The sequence below is a fragment of the Onychomys torridus genome, chromosome 2 (genome assembly GCF_903995425.1).
Source record: "Onychomys torridus chromosome 2, mOncTor1.1, whole genome shotgun sequence".
Lineage (NCBI taxonomy): Eukaryota > Metazoa > Chordata > Mammalia > Rodentia > Cricetidae > Onychomys > Onychomys torridus.
The window spans coordinates 167491422-167518124 of NC_050444.1; the positions used below are offsets into that span (position 1 = coordinate 167491422).

Here is a 26703-nt window from a genome sequence, read left to right on the forward strand (position 1 = left end):
CAATCAATCAATCAATCAATCAATCAATCTGCAGGAAACCATGACCACGCCTAACAGCAACTTTGAAATCTTCAAAAGGATGATGGGATCCCACAACGATGATTCCACGTGGACTATGGTAAAGCCATTAAGCTGATTAACACCACTCAAAGTTCGGCTTTGGAATACAAACTACTAAGGACAATTTTGAGATGGCTAGCTGAGAGGATCCAGCCTGACAGACTACTTGAACAAGGACTTGAAACAAGCCCTGCACTTTCTCATTATGCAGTGACTGGACAAATGATATAGGACTTGACAATTAACCCCCAAATTTTCTTTTCAGGATTCCCTAAAGATGTCTTCAGCCCCAGAAAGCAGGAAGTAATTTTAAGAAAATGATGCCCACATTCCCAAGAAGTGGGGTGGATGGTTTTTGGGTCATTTAATGAGTTATGGATATTGTCATTTTTTATGATGGTTGGTTACAAGTTGTTAATTGTTAGTGGTCAGGAAAAAAGCTGAACAAGGATATTAGATTCAGAGGTTTTTTTTTTTTAAAAGAAAAATAAAAAAGAGAATATAGATATGAGGTAGATCATTGAATCTACTCTGAGGAAAATAATAAAGAAATAATAGGATAAACGGATAGATCATTGAATCTACTCTAAAAAGAAAAAGGGGAAGATATAAAAATGACAAGAGGTAGATTATTGAATCTATTATGTAAAGAAAAAAGAGATGGATATAAGATAAAAAAGGGAGATTATTGACTCTAAAAGAAACTACTTGTTTTAAATAGGATAAGTAATGAAAAATTTTTGTCTGAATCTGTCAAATGTTACTGGACTGGACATTGTTATATATTAATGGAGTTTTTTGTCTGAATCTGTCAAATGTTAATGGACTAGACATCATTAATTTGATTCTTGACTGTATATATTGTATATACTTATTGGATATAGTTTTTCTTATATTAGATAAGCTTTTTAAAATTTTAGACAAAAAAGGGGAAATGTGGTTGATATATTGTGCACACCAATAAACTTATCTGGGGTCAGAGAACAGCCACCAGATACAGAGACCAGAAAGTGGTGGCATGTACACCTTTAATCCTAGCATTCTGAAGGCAGAGATCCTTCCAGATCTCTGTGAGTTCAAGGCTACACTGGAAACAGCCAGGCATGGTGACTCATGCCTGTAATCCCAGAAGAGAGCTTTTAATCCCAGAAGAGAGCCTTTAATCCCAGGAAGTGATGGCAGAAAGCAGAAAGGTATATAAGACATGAGGACCAGGAAGTAGGGCTGGTTAAGCTTTTAGGCTTTTGAGCAACAAGCAGTTCAGCTGAGATTCATTCTGGATGAGGACTCAGAGGCTTCCAGTCTGAGGAAACAGGATCAGTTAAGCTATTGATGAGGTGAGGAAGCTGTGGCATGTTCTGCTTCTCTGATCTTCCAGCATTCACCCCAATATCTGGCTTCAGGTTTGATTTTATATTAAGACCTTTTAAGATTTGTGCTATACACATAATTTTTAAAAATTACATTTATCAGGACTGCAGCAATGGCTCAGTGATGCATTTCCAGAGTGCCCAGGTTTTGGTCTTAGCACTACAAAAGGTAGCTTGCAACCTTTTGTAATTCCAGCTCCAAGGAATCTAATGCCTCTGGTCTGAGTGGGTGCCTACACTCATGTGCACATACCCACACGAGAACAGACACACAATTAAAAATAAATATTTGGTAAAATTTACATGTATTACTGTGTGTGTGTAGGCATGTGTGCCACAGTATGTTGCAATCAGAGGACAACTTGCAGCAGTCAAAGTTCTTCTTCTATGTGTGTCCTGGCACTTGAACTTGGGCCATCAGGTTTGGTGGCATGTGCTTTTATCCAGTAAGCCATCTTGCTGGCTCTTGGAGAGTGCTGTTTTGTTTTTTTGAGACACAGTTCTCTGTGTAACAGCCCTACTTGTCCTGGAATTCACTTTGTAGACCAGGCTGGCCTCGAACTCACAGAGATCTGTCTGTCTCTACCTCCCAAGTATTGGGATTAAAGGTGTTTGCCACCATGCTGGTTTTTTGTTTTGTTTTGAATTCCAGACTTTCTTGGTCTTCTGGAAGCTGTTACAACATTAAGGAGAGTACCCAAAATGCTGAGTAGTGATCAGCTAAAACTCAGCTTCCCCCCTCCATAAAACTGGAGGTATATCCTGGAGGCAAACCCTAGACTCTCCTATTGCAGAAAGATGGCTCCTATCCTTAGGAGTTTGGTTCTGGAGTTCAAGAAGGTTCTAGCCACCCTCTCCTGCTAATGGGTCATTCACCAGCTTTATAGAGAGAGACCTGAGTCCTATTGCCCAGAAAGTTGAAGGTGTGTCTGGTGAGGTGAGGTCTCTGCTTCTGGCAGAACCTGCTGGCTACTTCTGTTCCCGTATATCCCAATATCATGTCCCTTCAGGTATAAGCTAGGTGTGCTCAGGATTTGGGGGGCTCTGAGTTGGGCACTCTCTGCAGCCTCGCCACCATGATAGTTCAGGTATTCATGCTACCCTGGGAGGTATGTTAGTGCTTCATTTTATACAAGGACAAGCAGGTCGGAGGATGGCTATGGCCCAAGCTCTGGCTGTTGTTTGCATTCATATTGTCTTAGGGTTACTATTACTGTCATGAAACACCATGAAAAAAGGCAATTTGGTGAGGAGAAGGTGTCTTAGTTAGGGTTTCTATTGCTGTGATGAGACACCGTGACCATGTACAGGCAGACATGGTACTGGAGAAGGAGCCAAGAGTTTTATATCTGGATTGGCAGGCAGCATGGAGAGAGAGAAACACTGGGCCTGGCTTGAACATTTGAAAACCCAAAGTCCACCCTCAGTGACACATTTCCTTCAACAAAGCCACATCTACCCCAACAAAGACATACCAATTAGTGCTACTCCCTAATGACCAATCATTCAAATATATGAGCCCATGGGGTCATTCCTATTCAAACCACCACAAAAGGATTTATTTGGCATACACTTCTGTAGCAGAATCTTAAATGGTCTTATTAATAAAAACAAACCTGGAGCCAGGTATTGAGGTGAACACTGGAAGATCAGAGAAGCAGATCCAGCCACAGCCACCTCACCTTGCCAATTCCTCAGCTGATCCTGTTTCCTCAGACTGGAAGCTTCTGAGTCCTCATCCAGATGTATCTCAGCTGAACTGCTGCTCAAAAGCCTAAAAGCTTAACAAGCCAAATGCTTCTAGTTCCTGGTTTTCACGCCTTATATACCTTTCTGCTTTCTGCCATCACTTCCTGGGATTAAAGGCTCTCTTCTGGGATTAAAGGTATGAGTCACCATGCCTGGCTTTTTCCAGTGTGGCTTTAAACTCAAAGAGATCCATGCCTCCAGAAGGTAGGATTAAAGGTGTGAGTGCCACACATTTTCTAGCCTCTGTATCTAGTGGCTGTTCTGTTCTCTGACTGCAGATAAATTTATTAGGGTGCACAATATTTTGGGGAACACAATACCACAACACAGTTCTACATCACTGTTCATCACTGAAGGAAGTCAGAGCAGGAACTCAAGCAGGACAGGAACCTGGAGGCACGAGCTGATGCAGAGGCCATGGAGGAGTGCTGCTTACTGATTTGCTCCTATGGTTTGTTTAGCCTGCTTTGTTTGTTGAGACAAGGTTTCTCTGTGTAACCCTGGCTGTCTTGAACCTTACTCTGTAGACCAGGCTGGCCTGGAACTCAGATCTACCTGCCTCTGCCTGCTGAGTGCCTGGGATTAAAGGCAAACATCACCCTGCCCAGCATTAGCCTGCTTTCTTATAGAACCCAGGACCACCAGCCCAGGGCAACCCCACCCACAATGGCCTAGGCCCTCCTGCTTCAGTCACAAATTAAGAAACTGCCCTACAGCCCAATCTTATGGATGCATTTTCTTAATTGAGGTTCTTTCCTCTCAGATGATTCTAGCTTGTGTCAAATTGACATAAAACTAGCCAGCCAGGTATGTTCCAGAGAGCCCATGATTATTTTTCTATGCAGAATGGCCTCTTTTCTAACTTTACTTCCTTTAAAAGTGGTTTAATTTGGGTTGGGGATTTAGCTCAGTGGTAGAGCGCTTGCCAGCAAGAACAAGGCCCTGGGTTTGGTCCTTAGCTCTGGAACAACAACAACAAAAATGCAAAATAACAAAGACGACTTAATTTATCTTGATTAGGGACCATAGAGCTCTGGAGAAGGAGGAGGCAAAGGGTCTCTCTGATGTGTTTTCTGAGTTTGTCAGTGGGAGAAGCCACTGGTCTCCCAGGGCTAACTTGCCATGGTGGGCTGACAGACAGGACACTCCCCAGGGCTCAGGGGCTAGCCCTGCTGCAGCAGGCCAGATCATAACTAAGGTGAGTGCGCTCATCCACCACCTGTCCTGTGAATCAATGGCCACTGCTAGACTCACAGTGTTGTGTAACACAAATTGCTAAACGGTCTTATTACTAAAAAACCTAGAGCCAGATATTGGGGTGAAAGCTGAAAGATCAGAGGAATAGAACAAGCCAGCCACAAGCTCTTACTGTTATGAAAAACCCTCAGCCCAAGAGAGCTACTTTCTGTATATTCAGGCTTTATATACCTTTCTGTACCCTGCTATCTTACTTCCTCTCTCTGCCCAGCTACATCAATTCCTGTATGTCTGTATAGACCTCCAGACCTCTATGGTAAACTAGTGTTAGGATTAAAGGCATGTGCTACTAAAGCCTGACCTCTATGTCTAATCTAGTGGTTGGCTCTGTCCTCTGATCCATATATATATACACACACACACACACATATATGCTTATATTATATATTGTACCCCAATATATTAATACACAATATATTGGGGTACACATATCACCACAGTGCTGAGTCTCAGCCATCAATTGTCAATGATCAGTTAGTGAGCCCACTGCTGATGAGGCAGTCAGGGTCATGGTGAAGGATGAGAACTTTAAGTTGAACAGCAATTCTGCCCTACATATCTGGCCAGGCACTGCCAATGACTGCCTCTGCTTTGTAGCCCAAACTTGCATCCCTGGAGCAGCCTGAGGACATCCTGAGGACCAAGCATCACTTGGTCTAGTCTTCAGCTGCTTCTCACGTGACCAAAAGAGGATGTGAGACCATCCAGGTCCTTTTGTCCAGATCCCAGCCCTACTTTGCCCTGCAAGGTGGAATCCCAACACTCACCCTATCCAGCTTGGTTTCCTGGAACCTACATACACTGAGTTCACAAACAAATGAAAGGGGAAGATGCTGGGTCAAGGGCATGGGATGTATGTGTGACATATATGTCACCAACTTGAGAAAAAACTTGAGCATCCCAGGAATGCAAAGGTGAGACAGGAATGTGAGCATGAGGGGCTGGGGAAGTCTAGACATCTATCAGCCTCTCTGCCCAGCTTCTCCAGCTGTCAGGGCCCAAACTAGTACCCAGAATATCCCCACTAGCAGCCAGATGGCCTGGCCAAGTGACCAAGTTGTGACACTTCCCCTCTCCAAGGCCAGGAAGGAGACCATGGAAGAGGAAAAGCCGTCTTAGAGAAATGTCCTCGAGCATAATGACAGTATTAATGAACTGGATCGAAAGCTTGGTACAAAAACACAGAAACTTTTTTTTTTTTTAAATTTACTTATTTATTATGTATACAGTGCTGTGTCTGCATGCCAGAAGAGGGCATCAGATCTCATTACAGATGGTTGTGAACCACTATGTGGTTGCTGGGAATTGAACTCAGAACCTCTGGAAGAACAGCCAGTGCTCTTAACCTCTGAGCCATCTCTCCAGCTCCCAGAAACTATTTTTATGAGGACATCTGTCCTCAAGGCTAGGAGGCTGTCGCAGGGTTGGCTATGCCTATGCCTATCAGTTGCGCTGGACACAGGGGTCTTCATGGCTAGAGGGACAGCGCGGGCAGGCTAGATGACCTCTAGGCCCGGAATCCTCGCGTTAAGAGCAGAAGAATGGATGCTGGGTCAGAAGGTGGTCGGTGGCAGGTCAGATCGTGGTGAACTCACGGGTCATCTTTTCTCTGGACCTGGCGTCCCAGACTGGCCCGAGATTTGGGGGACGGGGGCACTGAGGGATGCCTGCAGCCACTTATTGTTCCTGGGGTGCCGGTCAGACACTTTCCTGTTCCGCGAGCCTCCTGGAGGAGTCAAGCAACTCAACTCGCTCCCCCCCCCCCAGCTCTTCTCCAGTGCACACGCGCCAGCAACCCTTTACGCAGCGGCGGGACGTAATTATTCCAAGACAGTTGCGATACCCCGGACACCCAGGAACGGATAGTAGAGCCCTCCACCAAGCTGCCTAGAGAAGTGCTTCCACTCGCAAACAGTGCACCGGAAGCGGAAGCGGTGCCTAGGCCACCCCTCGAGCGGCCATCTTGGAAGCTGAGCGGCGGTAGCAGCGAAGACGCTGCGGCGGGTGCGGTGGGCTAAGTCCCAGCGCGGGTGCGGCTTACAGAACGGGCCTCACTCTTTCGCACCCTGCTCTGGCCTCGACCACGGCGAACCTGAACGCGGCGGCGGCCTCAGGGAGAGGTGAGCGCTCGCGGGCTGCGCGGGGCCTCCGGCCGCTCGTTCGCCCCGCCGGAGCCGGCCAGAGCGGCGGGCGGGGACTCGGGGGACTCCGCACGTCCAGTCCTGTTCTTTACGTCGCCTGCTGTGCCCCGACCCGGAGCATCCCTTTGCGGACCCGAGGTCGGTTGCCGAGGGCGCTTGGGGTTCCTGGCTGGGGTTGGTCCTTTGGGCAGGTTAGAGATTTGGTTTGCCACGCGGCAGAATCTCTCACGAAGAGGCCTGTTGGTTGGTGCACTTGAAATACTTCCAGGAGTAGCCAGGGTTGATCTTTATAAACGTATCCGGTGAGTTTGTTTTGTGGGGTGGCAGCCGTTGAGTGCCCCCTCTTATCTTGGACAGTTAGAACTTCAAACTACTTAATAAACCCCAACAGAAACGAGCGTGTCCACCGTTATGCCCTTGGAGGTAACAGAACACTTGAAAGTAAGAGTGGGATCTGGACCCTGAACTAGACCCTGCCCTATGGGGGTGGGTTGGGGGATGAATACGGTGGAGACTTCCTCTCTACTTTTTACTAACTACAAATCCTCAACCAATGACTTCACTTCCTTTTCAGTGTACAGAACTTAGTAGGTAACACAGCTCAAATTCCCAACGTTTTGTCAGATCCAGATAGACAACTTTGAAGAGATAAAGCCATGGCCCATTGTAAGCTAACAAGTGCATAAAAACAGCCTTTTTGTAAGCAGTGGTACAAGGCTTTATTTATTCATTCCAGGTGTGTGAAATGATAATTTAGCTTGGGTGGGGGGAGGAATTTTAGGATTTTACTTAATTGGAAAGTTCTGTGTGTGATCTTCAGCCAGAGCTAGGTCTAGGTGCTGGAACTTGGACTCATTAGTCTGCACATCATGGTGTTTCTAAACTCAGTGTCAGCTCCATTCTCAGGTGTGTGTGAGAAAGTGGCGGTTGGGTTGCTTCTATGAGTCCCTGGCTTTCATCCAGCCAGTGAAGTAATCCTGGAGAAGGTAAAACTCCCGAAAATCCTGGCCTTGGGTGTGTCATGTACCCTTCTGATCACTCAGGCCAAGGTTTTATTCCACATCATCACCTGACTGTACTGGTGTGGGAAAGAGATGTCCAGAAGAAAAGGAACCTGCCACCTTGGCACAGTAATGTGGGACAGAAAAGACTTACCCTGTTAGTGACTGGCTGCTGCTTATCACCTGCAGTCCCCCAGGAGAATCATGGAAGAAAGTGCTGTTCTGAGTGAGGTAAAGGGGGATCAGTTAGGGCAACTGAGTAGTTGAATCTTAAGTATGGTTTTTACGTCTAAAAGTAAGTTTGAGGTTGGGCATTCGCTTAGTGATAGAATACTTGCCTACCATGTGTGAGGCTCTGGGTTCAGTTTCCAGTGCTGAAAGGAAAAAAAAAGTTAAAGCTGGTCATAGTGGCACATTCCATTAATTAGCACTTATGTGGCAAAGGCAGGAGGATCTTTGAGTTTGAGGCCAGCCTAGTCTACATGGTGAATTCCAGGACAACCAAAGCTACGAAGTGAGACCTTGTCTCAAAAGAAAAAAAAAAAAAAGTTAAAAGCAAATAGGAGAGGGACCTTTGACTAGACAAGATTGGTTTTATTTTTGTTTTTTGAGACAGGGCATCTCTTTGTAGCCCTGGCTATCCTGGACCTCACTCTATAGATCAGGCAGGCCTGAACTCGCAGAGATCTGCCTCTCTGTGTCTCCCAAGTGCCAGGATTAAAGATGTGTGCCACCATACCTGTCCGTCCGTCTATTCCCCCCCCCCTCCCCCCCCCCAAGACATGTATTCCAAGCTATATAGCCTAGGATGATTTTGAACTTATGATTTTCGGCCTCTACCTATTTAGTTTTGGGAGGACAGGTATGCACCACCATGCTCTGTTTATGTAGTACCAGGAATCAAAGGACTTCCTGCATGCTAGGCAAGCACTAACCAACTGAGTTACATTTATAGCCTGGCAAAACTACCTTGCTAGTTTCCTGTGTGTATCCACTAACTTTGATTTTGCATCCTATCTGGTCACTTAGCTGAATCCAAATACAGTTGTGTTGGGATTACCCACTGAAATTATTTTGTACATGTTGGAGTGTTAACTTCAAGGGTGAACATAAGAGAAAGAATCCTGTGGTTCTGCTTGTGGATCATTGGTTATTGCTTTGTTTCTTACTAGGTGCTGGGCAAGTTGAGCTCTCTGGCCCACATGGCTTCTGAAGCCAAGAACTTGGGGACAATGCTTTCTGGAAGCATTTCTTGGCCATGCTGGACTGTAACCTTGTTCCTGGTGTGAACATTCTTGGAAGCATCAGGCAAAAGCCCTTGATTCTGCCAGAAAGGTTCTTGTGCACTATATCTTAGACCATGGGGGGTGGTGGTGGTGGTGGTGGTTGGTGGTGATGGTGATGGTGATGATGGTGATGATGATGATGGTGATGATGATGATGGTGATGGTGTGGTTGTGAAGAACAGAAAAGGAAGCATTGGATTAGGAAAGTCAGGGAGGACCCTGATGGATGTAGCTCAGCCTAGCTAGGGAAGGATGTAGGTGTATTTTCTACCAGTCCAAACTGAGCTGGGAAGATTGGGCTTTATTAGGTGTTGTGAGAACTAAGTCTAGATGGGTTGTTTGAAGGGTTTGACAGATAAAGAAGTTGTTGCCATTTATCTGCTATCTTTGGTGGGGAGTGGATGGTTAAACTGCATTGATTTTAGTGCACAAGATGAAGTGTGAAGAGATTTGAGTTCTTGTAGTTGACAGGAAAGTAATGTGTATTGATGAAATTATTAAGGCCACTCCACGTAGTTAAAAGAGAGGTTTATTTTGTGGCATAACTTACAAATGAAGGGATAGGTATGTTGTAGGGTCTGGCAAAGTGAACTCTGCTTGGTCTACCTCCAGTGTCCAGGGTCCAGGCACCAAGAGATCCTTCTCATTTGGATCCTGGGTCTTCAGCATCCTCTCTAGGCCCCACCTTGTAGGCGTGACCGTTACAGAAGCCTGAATGGGGGTTGGAACTTCCAGGCCAAGGCTGGAATGGCTACCCACTACAAATGTGTTCCTGCGTATGGTTATTGGGATTAGAAGGAAGTGAACAAGTAATGCACGGATTAGGGTTCATCCCCCATTTCCCCAGTTGAGAAGCCACATGGCCACTTTGACTGATACTGTGTACATAATGAGGATTGTGGTGGATATCCTGGCTGAGCTCTCTCCTCTGTAGGCCCTGAGGGTACAGACTAAGTACATACCACACCCTGGTTGTCATGAGGTATCAATATCCTGGTAGAGGAGGCAGATGCAGAGGTCTGTGGTGGTGATGTCTACCAAGAAATTAGGCCAAATGGTTAAAAGTTGTTGACTCTCAAATAATATGTATAAGCAAATATTGAAGAGTGAAAAAATGTGGCTATCTGCTGGGAATAATTCATACAAAGGATAGGATAGGGTTGACTTTAGGTTTATCTAGTTTGGGAAGTCAAGATGGGGGAATCACAGCTATTATTGATGTTCGATGTTATCTAGAATCATGGTTAAAGTGACCAGATAGCACTGTGTGAGACAGGTTAGGAATGGAGTGGCCAAGTGATAGTGGTGGGAAGAAAAAGAGGAGGCTGCAGTGGGCAAATCTGGGTTTTCAGTATCACAAGATATGGCCATCTGTAACTGCCCATGTCCAGCCTGCTCTGTTATAGTCAAGTTCATCTGCTTTTTACATTTAAACTTAAAATAAACATTTATTTATTTTTGGTGCTGGGGAGGTGTGTGCCATAGCATGTGTGTAGAGGTCAGAGAACAGCTTGTGATAGTATTTTCTGTCATATAGGTCCTGGGAATTGAATTCAGGTCATCAGACTTGGCAACAAGTATCTTTATCCACTGAACCATCTCACCAGCCTACTATCTCCTCTAATTTGTATATCTCAAAGTGGCCCCTCAATTGTATTTTAGACTAGTAGTAGTCACACTTTTTTTTAGTTGTAGGATTTTTTTTTTTTTGTGTGTGTGTGGTTCTGTCTTAAGTCATGAGAAAAGAGAATAAGTAGGAGCTCTTCTGACATATGTGCCAGAGGGAACCCTATTCCCTCCATCACTGCCTCCTCCTTCTGGAGTATAGCTAAGGGGTCTGAGTTCCTGATGCAGTCCTTTCTCTTTTTTGGACAGAGTCTCACTATGTAGACTGGGCTGGCCTCTCAGCTCAGAGATTTGACTGCCTCTGCCTTCCAAGTGCTGTGATTAAAGATGTGTACCACCACATCCACCTGGTCTCTTTTTAAAAGTTTTTTTAAAAAAATTACTTCTTTATTTTTTTACATGCTTTGGTGTGAAGATGTCAGATCCCCTGGAACTGGAGTTACAGACAGTTGTGAGCTGCCATGTGGGTTCTGGGAATTGAACCCGGGTCCTCTGGTAGAGCAGCCAGTGCTCTTCACCACTGAGCTATCTCTCCAGCCCTCTTTAAAAGTTTTTATATATATTTATTGATTGTTTGTGGATGCATGCATGTTTGTGCATGAGTGTGTATGTCTGTGGGCTTGTTTGTGAATATCGGAGGACAAGTAGATAGTCCTTTCCCTTCCACTGTTTGGATTCTGAGGGTCAAATTCCTTTTATCAGTCTTGTCTGGCAAGCACTTTTACCTGCTCACCAAGACATCTCAAAAGCCCTAGTTCCTTCTCTTTAGCATTGTCATGGTCTCACTCCCTATATGTATCCTTCACTGTTGCCTTACGTTGAGGCCCCAGAGTGACCTTCCTAATAGAAGGTCCTGATGTACTGTCTTAGTTAGGGTTTCTATTGCTGTGAAGAGACACTATAACCATGGCAACTCTTATAAAGGGGAACATTTAATTGGGGCTGGGTTACAGTTTCAGAAGTTTAGTCATCGTCATGGCGGGAAGCATGGCATCATGTGAGCAGATGTGCTGGAAAAGGAGCTGAGAGTTCTACATCTTGATCCACAGGCAGCAGAAGTGAATGCCTCTCTAGGCCTAGCTTGAGCATCTGAGACTACAGCCTGCCCCTACAATGATCCACTTCCTCCAGCAAGGCCATACTTGCTAATAGTGCCACTTGCAGTGGGCCTATGTGGGCCATTCTAACTTAGACCACCCCATGTACCTTAAGAACTGGGGCCTAAAACTCTTGGGATTCTGGAAGTTTGGCTTTGTCTCTCTGGCTAGTCTTGTACTTTGTCCTTCACTGTGTTTGAGCTCCTGCCTGACGAGGTGACCAATGTGCTCCCCTAAACATGCCTTCTCCTCTGCCTAGTACATGCATCTAGATCTCTGAAAGTATCACATCATTTCTTTGCCCTTACTGCTGCTACTTGTGATTAGTATTAAATGTATAACAGTCTTCCAAGCCAGGAGAAGGCCTGTGGTACTCACTAGTTTCCTGTTGTGAAATGTCCATTACCTAGGTGTTGCTGAACAGAGTTAAAGGACATGTAGAGCTGGTGCAGGCTGGCTTCAGCATACCTACCAGATCCCACTTGAATGAACGAATCTGTAACTTCTTTGAGGATAGGAATACAGCTTTATGGTTCTTTCTACCTTATATCTGTGTTAGACACTTGGTATCATTTTGCTTAACTGAAAGTGGTGATGGTAGTAGGACTTACAGAGAAAGAACTGAGGGACGGGCTTGATGGTTGGTGGGCTGCAGAAAGGAAAGCAGAGGTAGTCATCTGCTGAAGTTGTCTATAGTAAGGAATGCATGTGTATGTTCCGATGTTCTCTGTAAGTAGAGATGCTTTTTCTTTTTAAATAGATGAGCAATAACAGCAATAAGAGAGCTCCAACAACAGCAACACAAAGGTTGAAACAGGACTACCTTCGAATTAAGAAAGATCCGGTGCCTTACATCTGTGCGGAGCCCCTCCCTTCAAATATTCTTGAATGGTAAGATTCTGTCCTCTTGCTCACTCTGCATCATAGTAACTCTCTTGCAGGTTCTGTAGTGGTCTAGCTGGTGGGTAGAGGCAGTAGTTAATTCCTCAGCTATGGATGGACACTTGAGATGCCTGTCAATATTCCAGTTTTTGCAATGAATGCCATGTCAAGAATATTAGGGGGTTCTGCTTGGCTTAGGCTAGGACTGAAAGGAGAAATCTTGGGTAGTCCTCATTGCAGGCTTTGGGTATACAGAGCTCTCAGACGTTGTTCATGTAAATCAGGGTTAGGCTGCATTTTGCTTCCTAATACTGGGAATCAGTTGTCTAGCCTGGGAGCATTGGTAGCAAAGTCTTGACACTAACCCCTGACTCTGGCCTAGGCCAAGTGCTCATAAATCTCAAGCTGACAGAACTTGTGGAAAATATTTGTTTCTTGGTAGCTCTTTTGCTGTGTTAAAAATGTAGAGTCCTGAAATTACATGTTCTCTGTAGAAATGCTCATTGCCAGCTTTGGTGAGCATTTCTCACTGGGTGTGGTACACACCTTTAATCCCAGCATTCAGGAGGCAGAGGCAGGTGGATCTCTTGAGTTCCAGGCTAGCCTGTATAGTGTGGCCCAGTTTTTGTTTTGTTTTTTTAAAACATTTATCTTGCTTTGGTGAATTTGATCTTTAAAAAAAAACACTTTAATGCCTAATGTCAGGTGTGGTGGCACATGCCTTTGATCCCAGCACTCGGGAGGCAGAGACAGGCCTGGGCTACAGAGCGAGTTCTAGGAAAGGCTCCAAAGCTACACAGAGAAAACCTGTCTCAAACAAACAAACAAACAAACAAACAAACAAAAAAAAGGGAAAAGGTAGGTGGGGTGAAGTCCGCAGGAATGCAGAAAGAAGCATCTAGATTCCTGGCCTTGGGCATTTGCTCAAAGCACATTTAGCTCCCCAACAATGAGCTTGGACAGCACATGTGACATGTCACTGAAGAAACTTACCAGACACTTGATGCCCAGGTTCTGTTTGAGTGGCCATTAGGCACCTGTGCCTGCCACCCACTAAAATACCAATTTCCTAGGAGAGAAGAATTTAGCATGAGCCATGATGTTTATGTATATCCCTTTTTTGCTTAGAGTGATGAGTATGGCACCCAAACATCAGTGCCAGGCCTTTTGTGAAAACTTTATAGTTTTAGAGAATTCATGGTCTACAGGTCAAGTAAATTGCTTCTCCCTTTCTCTAAGGCATTATGTTGTCCGAGGCCCTGAGATGACGCCTTATGAAGGTGAGTAGGAAAAAAAAAAAGAATCATTCCTATCAATGTAAATAACAGTCTTTCTGTTTTGGATATGTAGTAGTTAAATCAGATTTACCTGAATCTCATCCTAGTATTTTTCTAGATCCAGAAATGTTTGTTCATTTTGGTATTTCTGGACTGTTTGTAATTACCATCTGCATTTCCCTGGTATCTTATGTTGGCTAGAGGAGGGGAAAAGATTTTATTTTATATGTATACATATTTTATATGTATTGCCTATATGTCTGTGTACCATGTGTGTGCCTGGTGCCCACAGAAGAGGGGGGTCAGATCCTGGAGTTACAGATGATTGTGCTCTACCATGTGGTTGCTGGATCCTCTTGCAAGAACAGCAAGTACTCTTAACTGCCGAGCCATCTTTCCAGTCCAGGGGAAAACAGATTGGAATAAATAGTAAAACATTCTTCTGTTTCTAAGGCTGAAGGGAATGTTGTCAAAAATAGTGCAAGGTATTTTATAATGTCCTCAGAATAGTTTCCAAGCTAAGTGGAGGCATGTGAGGGTTAGGAAGGAAAAGACCTAACATGTTCTTCTCTCTTTCTATTGCTTGCTAATGTTGACCTGGTGTCCTGATCCCTCAGGTAATCAGATGTTACTAGGGTCCTATGGCAAGATTGACACCATCTTGGGGCTGGAGAGATGGCTCAGAGGTTAAGAGCACTGACTGCTTTTCCAGAGGTCCTGAGTTCAATTCCCAGCACCCACATGGTGGCTCACAACCATCTGTAATGAGATTTGGCGCCCTCTTCTGTATACATAATAGATAAATAAATCTTAAAAAAAAAAAAAAAAAAAAAAGATTGATACCATCTCACAGGCAAGCCCAGGGTAGAGCACTGGCCAGGTGGGCAGTGCCTCTGCTTCCAGCCATCAGGCCTAACTTAAGACGGCAAAAACAAAGTCGTCTTTGCCTATAGGTGGAAACCTTGTGGAACACTTCAGAGAGGAGGTTTTAGTGATTCTGTGAGGCTCTGGGTTCCATCCTCAGCATAAACAAAAAGTAAAGTATTGTTTGGGACATTTGTTTGAGAGCTTGGGTGGTTGAGAATAAAAAGGGCGAATTCTTTTGTAGGTAGTTTGGCTGATACTTCTTTAACAGGTTCTCCTTTGGCCCTGGAGTCCTAAGTTTTGGGGTAATTCATTCTGGATAATGAGTCTGCAGGGGCTGTGTGGGGAGGTAAATGTGTGTGCATGTCATGATGATGGTGTTTACAGTGCTGGACACCAAAAACATGCCTGAGCCCTACAGTGGCAGGATGTGGGTAAAATGAGGGAGGCATACAGGCCATGTGTCTTGAGGAGCCCTTGAAATTTCTTTTTGTCAGTGCCTAATAGATGTGAAAGATGGGCTTCCAAACAGTTGGTGAAAACACTTTGTGTGTTTGACATGCTTAAAAAACTATTTTGAGTTTTGAAATTATTTTGGTTCTTGGTATTTCTTGAGTTTTGTTTTTAAATTTTATATGTGTTTTTGAATCATACTGGCCTTAAACTCACAGAAATCTGCCTGCCTCTGCCTCTCGAGTGCTGGAATTAAAGGCATGTGCTATCACTGCCTGGCTATTGTTTTTAATTTTTAAATACTTGTACACACACACACACACACACACACACACACACATATGTGGCACCATGTATATATACAGGAGCTCATAGAGGTCAGTAGAGGTGTTGAATCCTCTGTAACTACAGATATAGACAGTTTTGAGCAGCCATATGTGCTGTGAAATAATCCTCTTGTACACTGTAAAGATTGAATTGGTTTAATAAAATGCTGATTGGCCAGTAGCCAGGCAGGAAGTATAGGTGGGGTGACCACACTAAGAATGCTGGAAAGGGGAAGAGCAGAATGAGGAGTCACCAGCCAGAGGAAGCAAGATGAAAATGTTGTACTGAGAAAGGTACCAAGCCACATGACTAAACATATATAAGAATTATGGGTTAATTTAAGTGTAAGGACTAGTTAGTAATAAGCCTGAGCTACTGGCTGAGCATTTATAAGTAATATTAAGCCTCTGAGTCAATTATTTGGGAAGCAGGTGCTGGTGGATATTTGGGAATTGCTGGTGGGACAGAAACTTCAGCCTATGTGTCACACTCAAATGTTCGGCAAGAATTTACACATAAAACTTGAGAAGGCTTAAAAAAAGGATTCTAAACACACAAAAGAACATTGTCAAGCACGGCTTCTTGCTAGCAACATTTCCTTGGGTAGGCTGTATTTGCTAGTGGCAAGCAGAGGCACGCACGGCTCCTTTAAGACATGGCTTCCTGGTTTGTGCTGGCAGATAGCCAGCTCTTTGGGAGGTCCTGCAATGGAGCTCTTGAATGGTGTTTGTGTGTGACTGATTGCATGCTGCTTAGTGGCAGCTTGGACCCAATAGCTTCCTAGAGTTGGAACATTAAGCTTGACTCTTGCTGGTACTTCCACCATGAAACTAGACTCTTAGGAAACCTACTGGGGCGGAGCTTACCTCCAAAGCTATCGGCTTTGGGCCTAATCATGCCCACTGGGCAGTTTAAAAACTTATGTGGTCAGAAAATGATTACAGATACATGGTAAAGACAATTCAGTCAGGGAAAAAAAAAAAACCTCTATAAGTGGGTTACAGTGTGTTTAAAAGATGTGTGTAGGCTTGAGAGAGAGAAGAAAAAGAATATACACAGCTTTAGATTAAAAATACAGATTTAAAAATAAAGTCCTTAGAAAGGGGAGTAAAGTAATATCAAGAAAATGAGCCACGTAATGATGGAAAATATACAATCTGGATACTGTATGTTATTGTGTTGTCTTTGAATTGTTTGACTCCTGAAGAAGGAGCAACAGCTGCCAAGAGACATTTGATTATAAATGCTGCTGGATTAATCCAACCAATATATTTTAAAAATATTTTGACTTCAAAATTTAAGTTAAAAGATAATGTTACTTTGGGAAAGAGATTTGTTTCCTCTGAATTCTGCATCCAGAAAGGCTTCAAGGCTGCTACAGGCTGAGATGATCTAGCCTCACAGAGTCAGGTCTTGACCATAATCCTAAATTTCCTCAGGGTCTCCCAAAGATTACCAGTGCCCACAGTCAGCAAGAAGTAGTCTAGAGAGCTATGCCCAAATTCCCAAAAATAAATTATGGATATTTGTCATTGTTTAGGGAGTTGGTTACAAGTTGTTATTGGTAGTGGTTAGAAAAACTGAACAAAGGAGATTAGATTCAGGGATCTCATTGTAAAAAGAAAAGGGGTGTATGGAAATGATAGGATAAAAGGGTAGATTGTTGAATCTATTTAATCCAAAAAACAACTATTAATCTTACATATTTTACATTAGTATGGATCTTGGTTAATTGATACAAATTTAAAGTTAATTTTGTTATACTGTATGTATATTTCCACTCTTGTTTAGGGTATTATGTTTATGTGGCTCATTAAAAAATGTAATATATAATTAAGAAATACAGATAGAAATTAAATAGTCATCTATAATAGCAAATGAATAGTCATGTTAGGTATGTTTTCAAGGTCATACAGAGATATATTTTAGATAGATAGGCAATCTTCAAACACTTCAAAGACCTAACAGAATATGGCATTTAAAATGTTTTAAGAACTTAGACTTTTCTTGACAGTGAGACACATCTGGTCCTGGCAGCACCAATCTACTTCAGAGAAGATGATGGCTATTGAAGAAACTCCATATGGAGTTTACTTTCTTTGTGACAAAAGTTAGCTAAGAGGCAAGAAACTGCCCTTGCCTTGACCTTTGACAGTATACTGTCCAAACTAGACAAGCAGGACACAAAAGAAAGTGACTGTAGAACTTTGCCAAGATAGGTGGGACAGTCCTTCAAAAATCCTGCTTCTCAGAAAAGTCTGTCAGATATGCTAGGCCTGTAGGCCAGAATTAGATGCTCCACCATTGCAGAAGAACTTTGGGTGACTGTACAGACAGCCTGATGCCCCTATCATTAAGTAACATTTTACACTTCTGGGGTCTTTGATGGAGTTGAGGACTAAATAGTTACAATTTTCCTTAGCTATAATAGAAAGTAAATTAGATACAAAACTTTAGACTCACCAAGATAAGATAGATAATTATTTGCCAAGTGCAAATGGATTAATGTTACTGTAATTCTTACTTAACTGTTTTTGTTGTATATAATATTATGTTAAAGTTAAAACCTTCCTTTTTTAATTAGAAATAAAGGGAGGGGGAGAAATGCTGTGGACTAATCCTCTTGTACACTGTAAAGATTTGTCACTTGAATTGGTTTAATAAAATGCTGATTGACCAGTAGCCAGGCAGGAAGTATAGGTGGGTTGACCAAACTAAGAGTGCTGGGAAGAAAGAGGAAGGGCTGAATCAGGAGTTACCAGCCAGATGCAGAGGAAGCAAGATGAGAATGTTGTACTGAGAAAAGGTACCAAGCCACATGACTAAACATAGATAAGAATTATGGGTTAATTTAAGTGTAAGAGCTAGTTAGTAATAAGCCTGAGATACTGGCCAAGCATTTATAAGTAATATTAAGCCTCTGAGTCAATTATTTGGGAAGTGGCTGCTGGGTATTTGAGAGTTGCTGGTGGGACAGAAACTTCGGCCTACACATAGATTCTTAAAAAGAAACCCCAGGGTCTTTACAAAAGCAACAGGTAGGTGCTCTTAACTGCTGAACCTCTCCATCCTCTTTTTAAAATTTAAAGTAAATAGTAAGCATTTAAACCCTGTGTGACAAGACCTCTCCTAGTGCTAGACCAGCTAATGTTTGTTGATGTTGGGTGGGCTGGACACAGGGAGAAAAGAGTGTGGCCCTGAAGTGAAGGATGCATGAACAGAGTCTTGGAGATTACCTAGTTTTGCCAACTCAACCCTGACTTTGTCACTGTGCTTCCACCTGGTCCTATTTCCTGACCCTTTTCTCTACTGTCCTAGCCATTAGTGCTGGTATCCTTACTCTTCCATCTCCTTTTCCTCTTCTGTGTGGTTCTGTGGGTGCCAGTTTACTGAACTCTTGTCATCCCCTTTACTGCCTCCTCAGCTGTCCCTACTCAGTGGGACTACTAGCTCAGATAACATTCTCTGGAGTCTATAAGGAATCCTCTAAATTGTTTTGGCCAAGGGCTTTCCTCGATTTTTTTATCCTCTAGTATATGATGCTGTTGATGGCCACATTCCTGGTGTGTTCTTTCTCCTTTGTGTTTGAGGTATTCTAGCCCTTCCTCCTTGCCTTCCTAATGGCTCCTCTGTAACTGCAGACATCTTTGACTGGAGCTCTATGATAATCTAATCCTATTCCTAGTGCTCTTGGGCACACCCATCCTAAAAGTACAAAATTGGCTTCCTAAGGAAAGTTTGCTAATAATTTACCACTAATTGTGGATTTAATGTAATCTTATTTGTGTTTTAGTAATGTTAAGGCTTACTCTAAAATTTACATGAAAGGACAAAGGACCTAAAGTAGATTCCAAAAATAATGCTTTGAAAGGAGAATTAAATCAGTAGAGCCACTGTTTCCCATATATTATGTGGCTCTTGCAGTGAGGAACAAGCAATGGTGCAGGGATACAGATTGTGGAGCATAATCTATAACCTAGAAACAGTGTCTATTACCGGCCAGTTGATATTGACAAAGCACAAACCAGTAGGGAAGCATACCCTGACAAAGTGGTTTCGGGCATCTAGGGTTCTGTGTTCTCTGGGTTTCTGTCCCTAGACTTTGGCCAAGGGTGTACTTGTGGCTCATCCCTCATAGACTTCTCTGTGTTCTTGGGTAGGTGTGTAGAAGAGCTTTTGCTGATTGTGTTCCATGGCAAGAACTGACTTTGATTGTAGGGGAGAGAGTCTGTCTTGCTGTGGTCATTTTTGTAAAAGTAATCCCCTGGCGCACATCTTCATGTTTTGAGGTTGAGACCCATGACTACCCACAAACATTGATTATTCTTTGTAATTTAACCTGTGTCTTGGAATTTGGGATAGGGATCAGTGATAGAGTGCTTGCTTAAGAAAATGCAAGGCCCTAGGTCTAGTCCCCAGTACAACCAATCAATAAATAATGTGTATTTACACACAAAGAATCACATTTTAGTGTGGGTGGGGGGTTTGGGAATAGAGGTGTGCACATTTATGTGCTGGTCCACACTTATGTGTGTCAGGTCTCCCTGTTCCATTGAGACAGTCTCCCTGAACTCGTTATTTTTCTGCTAGAATAGCAGCCAACAAGCCCCAGATGTCTGTCTCCATCACTCTCACTGTTAAGAGTTGTAGGCATGTGTGGGACCATCTTGTTATGTGGGTTCTAGAATCCAAACTCTGATCTTCATGCATGGGAGGAGGCTCTTAACTGTTGCTCTTTCTTCAGCCTTCATTTATGTGTTCTTTAGTGCAAGTTGTTAACTGATGTCCAATAGCTTGTTGTTTTCTTATCTAATTTGTGTATGTCATATAGATTCCTCTTTCACCCAGCTCATACCTGATATCCATTCATGTGACTCTTTTCTTTGAAATGCAAGTGGGTGTTTCCTAATTTTTCTCCCTGCAGACAAATGCTGGTGCTAGGAATGTATTTCCTAGGAGCCAAATGAAGTGTGTAGGAGGCTGGGACCCCTTGCAAGTTTTCTTCTGACCACTCAGTTCTCAGTAAGGGAGGAACATGAGTCTGGAGAGAGAAGGGGTGTTCTGTAGCTGTAGTAGGGCAAGTGATAGTTATAGACTCCTGTGGGCACGGTTGTAATAGATGGAGAGTCAGAAGCTGGGGGACAGGCTGAGGGTGTTGGCATAGCATGAGCCCTGGTGAATAAAGTCAGTAGTGGATTGAGCCTGTGAGCCAGTTTAGAGAGAGGGTAGTGGGATACCATGTGCTTGGGAAGCCAGCTGGGAACTGGAAAGGTTGATGAGAGTTGACAAGCAGTAACCCTGGATGTTAACAAGGGTAATAATAGTTAATAAGACTGTTTTTCTTTTGATATAGGTGGCTATTATCATGGAAAACTAATTTTTCCCAGAGAATTTCCATTTAAGCCTCCTAGTATTTACATGATAACCCCCAATGGAAGGTTTAAGTGCAATACAAGGTAAGCTTTCAGGTGATACAATGCTTTGAGCTGTCTGTGGTCATGGGGAATGTACATTCTTACTCACAAAAATCACTTTCTTTCAGGCTGTGTCTCTCCATCACAGATTTCCACCCAGACACATGGAATCCAGCATGGTCTGTCTCCACCATTCTAACAGGGCTTCTGAGCTTCATGGTGGAAAAGGGCCCCACCCTGGGCAGCATAGAGACATCAGACTTCACGGTGAGGTGTGGCAGCGCCTCGCCTGGGGCCTTGTGGCACTGTGGCCTCCAACCTCTCATCCTGGGCTGATTCTGCCCTGTTCCTGGCCACATTGTAGAAATCTCTGCTATGGCTGCTTCAGAACATGGCCCTTGGCCTCACTGCCCATCTGTCTCCAACTCTGCTTTTGTCCTTGCTAAGCATCACTGACACTCCTGTATTCCTCAGGAGACTTTGTAAGGCTTGAGAAGGGCTGCACAACATCTGTTCCCTGCTTGTTTTAGTTCTCTAATGTTTAAATGATAGGAATAATGTGTAATGTTAATTGATAACAGAAATATAATTAAGCCTTCATAAAACTGATTTGAGAAGAGAAAGCATTTTAGGTGCTTTCTATAATCCTTGACTCTACAGAGGTCTGTTTTGAGGTTTTTGTTTTGCCGTTGGGGTTTCATTAGTGTAGGGTGGTCTGGAACTCACTGTGTAGGGCAGGCTGGCATTGAATCTGTAGTGATCCTCTTACCTCAGCCTCCTGAATACTGGGATTGTAGGTGTGCACCACCACATCTATCTTTTTAAAGAATTTTTTTTTTCTTCCAGGGCTGAGGACCGAACCCAGGGCCTTGCGCTTGCTAGGCAAGTGCTCTACCACTGAGCTAAATTCCCAACCCCTTAAAGGATTTTTTTCCCCCCCGAGACAAAGTTTCTCTGTGTAATGCTGTGGCTGTCCTGGGACTCCCTTTGTAGACCAGGCTGGCCTCGAACTCACAGAGATCCATCTGCCTCTGTCTCCCTAGTGCTAGGATTAAATGTATGTACTGCCTGGCAAGAATTTAAAAAAAATTTTTTTTATTTAAATTAGCTGGGCAGTAGTGGTGCACACCTTTAATCCCAGCTCTTAAGAGGCAGAGGCAGGTGGATCTCTTTGAGTTTGAGGACAGCTTAGTCTACAAAGTGAGTTCCATGACAGCCAGGGTTACATAGAGAATCCCTGCCTTAAAAAAAAAAAATCAAATTAGCTTTCTGGCTGATATTTCCCTTTTCTTTCTTCCTAGAAAAGACAGCTGGCAGCACAAAGTTTAGTGTTTAATTTAAAAGATAAAGTCTTTTGTGAATTATTTCCTGAAGTTGTGGAGGTAAGAAAGCCAAAGTTGGAACTCAGTTTTATCTTCCCCTATGTTGAAAACACTTTCAGATTTGTTTCCAAAGAGAATCTGTATGTGTGTGTGCCTACTGCTGTTTTCCTGTAGATGTTCAGAGGGATTGCAGGTCCTCCATGTTGCTGCAGGACTTAGAAGGGTCTGTGCTGGCTATGCCTCCAGGTCTATACATTTTTGGGTGACAGAGCTGGCTCTTGTCCAGGACCCTACAGTGCAGGAAAGACAGAGCCCAGGGATGGGGGAGACCCTGAGGGACATGTACAAGTGTTGGGGGCTGAGTCTGTCCCCACAGAGGCATGAAACTTGCCAATCAGTGGCCATCCCTCAAGTGATCCACCAGCAATGGCTAGGAGGTATATCAGTTGCTTCTTACAGCAAGGGCTGGGTATACTATGCCATGTGGAGTTCAGTGTTCCCTGGTTTGGGCTGGAGTTGAGACCATGACAATGAGCAGAAGCACCAGCTGGACAGCGGTGTAATTGCTTGATGGCTCATTGTTACCCGGCATTGCTGCCACCTGGCTCAGGCACAAAATAGTCATGTTGATACCTTGCTTGGTTTCTTCACCTGTAAAGTGGGACCAAGAGCTATTCTCTCTTGGGTGAGGATCTACTGCAGGGGAATGAAGAACTGTGTTCTGGGTGGTATATAAACACTCAAGTGCTGCTCCCAAAGGAACAGGTTTGTTAAGACAACTGAGGGTTCTTGTGTTTTTCTCTCAGGAAATTAAACAGAAACAGAAAGCACAAGATGAACTAAGTAGCAGGCCCCAGAACCTTCCCTTGCCAGACGTGGTTCCTGATGGGGAGATGCACCGTGGCCAGAATGGGATCCAGCTCCTCAATGGGCATGCACCTGCTGCCGGCCCAAACCTCGCTGGGCTCCCACAGGCCAACAGGCATCATGGACTCCTGGGCGGCGCTTTGGCGAACTTGTTTGTTATAGTTGGGTTTGCAGCCTTTGCCTACACGGTCAAGTATGTGCTGAGAAGCATAGCACAGGAATGAGGCTCAAGAGCCGCAATCTACAGTTGCTGCTGAGGGACGCAGGGGCCAGAGCTTGATGCAGGCGGGATGGACATGCTCCTGAGCACAGGATGGCCTGCTGGACTCCTGGGCTTCACTTTTTAAAAACCTTAAAACGAAAGCAAAAACCAAAATGTGTGATTTGGAGGAGATTGGAGCTTCCTAACTCCCTCTTGAGGCTGATGTGGACAAGGGCCACTCACGCTTTGGTTTCATTGCTTATCTCCTGTGTTGTCTTTTGGACCTGTTTAGTAAACCTGTTTTTTTTGTTTTTGTTTTTCCATTTTATTAGATTTGATCACTTAAAAATATAAAACTTAAATGCCTATCAAATAAATACTCTGTGTGTGTTCTTAGTAAAGAGCTGTAGGCTTCATGGTGGGGCCAGTGCTGCACACCTCCAGTGGTGGCTAAGTGGGCTGACTGGTAACAGCTGTAGTTGGGGGTCTAGGAGAGGAGTGATTTGGCCTCATTATCAAACTGTGCTTATGAATGAGAAGGAAATATGTATAGAAAGTGCTTATTCTGTTCTTGTTAAGATAGAAGAGTCAACTTGCTATCTGACCACAAACAGTGGCTGAGGACTATAGTGAAGGCTTGGAGGATAGGGGTGGCCCTGGCATTGCTGTCAACCTTAATATCTGTCCCTTCTTTCAGCTCTTTTGAGTGATGAAGAAGCAGGGTCCCTGAGAGCCTATTGAGCCTTTTCTCTGAATTCCTTATGTCTAGTTGGCCAGAAGCCTGTATTCTTCCTATGTTGATGGACAGTGGAAAATTCAAGTCCCCATGGACCTGGCTTACGTATTTTGAGGCTCTCCAAGTTCTCTCAACATCCTTTTTAGGTGACCTGTATTAGATGTTGATTTCTACAGATCGTGGAAAGGCAAACTGCCCAGAAAACATATTTAAGTGTTTAAGCTGGCAAGTTCTCAGTTTTTAGGCATTTGACTCCATCATAGCCAACATCTTACCCTCTTAGTGTTTGTGTTTAATATATCTGCAGTAAGGTACCAGGTGGAGGCAGTGACATTGTCTGTGTTGGACTTCAGTCATTACTAGGGGACCCAAAGAGTCTCCTAAACCAACTTCATTTCAGAGACCAGTGGTAAAGCTGAAATGCAACCTTCACGATCATTTTGGTTTAGTTCTGTAATTTACAATTAGTATATACCTTCTCCTGAAAAGGTTTTAGTTATACCTTCGTTCTTAAATGCTATGCTGTCTATGCTAATGTCCTTCCCTAGTACACTGTGAGCAAGAGTCATGCCTGGCTTGAGAGGAGGGTATGATGCTGTTGCCAAAAGGTGGATTGACAACCCTTGGCCTGCAAAGCTTGCAGCTGTGGGCTGAGATGTGTCTGTGTATGACATGGTGGCAGTGGGTGAGACTTGAACTTCCTTTTAGCACTAGACATTAGTTCTTCCCTGGTCCTGGAGTACTCCATTGCACTTAGGTAACTGTTTAGCATCAATTCCAAAGTCTCCTTATTTCCTAAAGTTTTTTTTTTTTAACTTTTACTATTTCATTAATGTCACAAGAGAAACTGGATGGTTAGTAATCCAAGTCATGGAGGAGTCATGTAGACAGAAATCCCTTTGGCTCCTTCTTCCCTAGGTGGAAGAGATTTTGAGTTCTTCCAGAGTTTTGCTTAGGTTAGTGGTTTCTGAATTGAGTGGACTCTCTAGGTAGGTGGTTCCCTGTGATTGGGTTGATAACTCTTCCGACTCTGAAAATGATCTCAGCCAGTTCATGCTTCACATGCTTTGATCTTGCATCGGGCAAAGCTCTGAGGAGCATGATGTCCCTGATGCAGCATTGCTGAAGGGCATCGTGAGCAAAGTAAGTTTTCCACTTGTTGAAGTACTTTGGCAAGCAGGGATCCAAAACAAGCCTGGTTGCTCTTACTTTAGCAGTTTTTTTTTGCTTTTTTTTTTTGAGCTGAGGATTGAACCCAGGGCCTTGTGCTTGTTAGGCATGTGCTCTACCACTGAGCTAAATCCCCAACCCCACTTTAGCAGTTTTTACCATTGCTATACCAGTCACCTTCACCACAACCCATTTGGCATGGATGGATGAATGGACTATTGACATTATGGGTCTCTGAGCACCTCCGGATTCTACCACTCGGACCCAGGCCAATGAAGCATGGGGCACTGTAACACGAATCTTAAAAGGTCTTATTAATAAAAACAAACCCAGGGCCAGGTATTGGGGTAAACGCTGAAAGATCAGAGAAACACAACCAGCCACAGCTTCCTCACCTTGCCAGTTCCTCAGCTGATCCTGTTTCCTCAGTCTGGAAGCTTCTGAGTCCTCATCTGAATGGATCTCAGCTGAAACTGCTGCTGAAAGTCTAAAAGCTTAACCAGGCCAAAAGCTTCTAGTTTCTGGTCCTCACACCTTATATACCTTTCTGCTTCCTGCCATCACTTCCTGGGATTAAAGGCATGTGTCACCATGCCTGGCTGTTTGCAGTGTGGCTTTGAACTCACAGAGATCCAGAGGGATTTCTGCCTTTGGAATGCTAGGATTAAAGGTGTGTGTGCCACCATTTTCTGGCCTCTATCTAGTGGCTGTTCTGTTGTTCTCTGACCCCAGATAAGTTTATTGGGGGACACAATATCACCACAGGGTGCAGCATCCCTGAAGTTCTTATAAGACAGAATGTTAGTTTACTTAACATGTAGTGTTCTCTGAATTTGAAAACTCAAACCACCCCCCATGTTTTTTTTTTTTTTTTTTTTTTAATAGTGCTAGCTGTCCTCACTCTGTAGACCAAGCTGTTCTCAAGCTCAGAGATCCATCTGCCTATACCTCCCAAGAGCTGGGATTTAAGGTGTATTCCGCTACTGTTTGACTGAAATCTCAATTGGCAGCCCAGAATGAGAGAAAATCTTAGGAAATGGTTGTTCTTAAAATAGAAGTAAAAACTCAGCCTGCTGTCTGACCACAAGGTGTCGCACTTAGTGTAGCAACTGAAGACTGCTGAGGAGTCCTGGTTAACCCTCAGACTACACTCCTCTTCCTGTTTCTTCGGGTGCTACAGTACCCTGTATCCAGTGTGTTGCCTGCACTGACCCCAAATAAAAGATAACCTTTGTTCCATTGGCTCAAGCATGTCTAACCTTGTTTGTGTGTTCCCCTTCTTTGGAGAAGTCACTGGTGGGGCCAATTGACACCCTGGACTGCCCTCCATTAGATCTTCCTTATATAGTGAAAAGCCTCTCCCAAAGCTCACATCCTGTTGATATTTAGGGAAAGATACCTTCGAAGAAAACATCTCAGCTTTGCCACCTCTTGTTCTTCTCCTTAGGGGAAAAACTCTCAGGCAGCCTTTGGGAATTTCTTTTTTTCTGGTTTTTTCAAGACAGGGTTTCTCTGTAGCTTTGGAGGCTGTCCTGGAACTCGCTTTGTAGACCAGGCTGGCCTCGAATTCACAGAGATCCACCTGGCTTTGCCTCCCGAGTG

At 43.8% G+C, this 26703-nt stretch overlaps 1 protein-coding gene across 4 annotated transcripts; it reads left to right on the top strand.

Moving 5' to 3' along the window:
* The first annotated feature begins 6365 nt into the window (after nt 1-6365).
* Ube2j2 (ubiquitin conjugating enzyme E2 J2) lies at nt 6366-25185 on the top strand. Of its 4 annotated transcripts, none has more exons than XM_036178999.1 (8): nt 6366-6556; nt 8751-8913; nt 12348-12478; nt 13709-13749; nt 20744-20846; nt 20933-21071; nt 22106-22186; nt 22933-25185. In XM_036178999.1, the coding sequence occupies exons 3-8, from the start codon at nt 12348-12350 to the stop codon at nt 23215-23217; spliced, it is 780 nt and encodes a 259-aa protein (XP_036034892.1). In that variant the 5' UTR covers nt 6366-6556; nt 8751-8913; the 3' UTR covers nt 23218-25185. The 4 variants fall into 4 exon arrangements, with proteins under 4 accessions (XP_036034892.1, XP_036034895.1, XP_036034893.1 ...); XM_036179000.1 differs by lacking the exon at nt 6366-6556 and adding an exon at nt 6563-6715; XM_036179002.1 differs by lacking the exon at nt 8751-8913.
* Nucleotides 25186-26703: the final 1518 nt, after the last annotated feature.

Excerpts from the sequence above, each read along its gene's own strand:
- Ube2j2 (XM_036178999.1), top strand. The coding sequence starts at position 12,348 with ATGAGCAATAACAGCAATAAGAGAGCTCCAACAACAGCAACACAAAGG. Across the intron at positions 12,479-13,708 it reads CCTTCAAATATTCTTGAATG|GCATTATGTTGTCCGAGGCC; the intron begins GTAAGATTCTGT and ends CCTTTCTCTAAG. Across the intron at positions 20,847-20,932 it reads AGGTTTAAGTGCAATACAAG|GCTGTGTCTCTCCATCACAG; the intron begins GTAAGCTTTCAG and ends ACTTTCTTTCAG.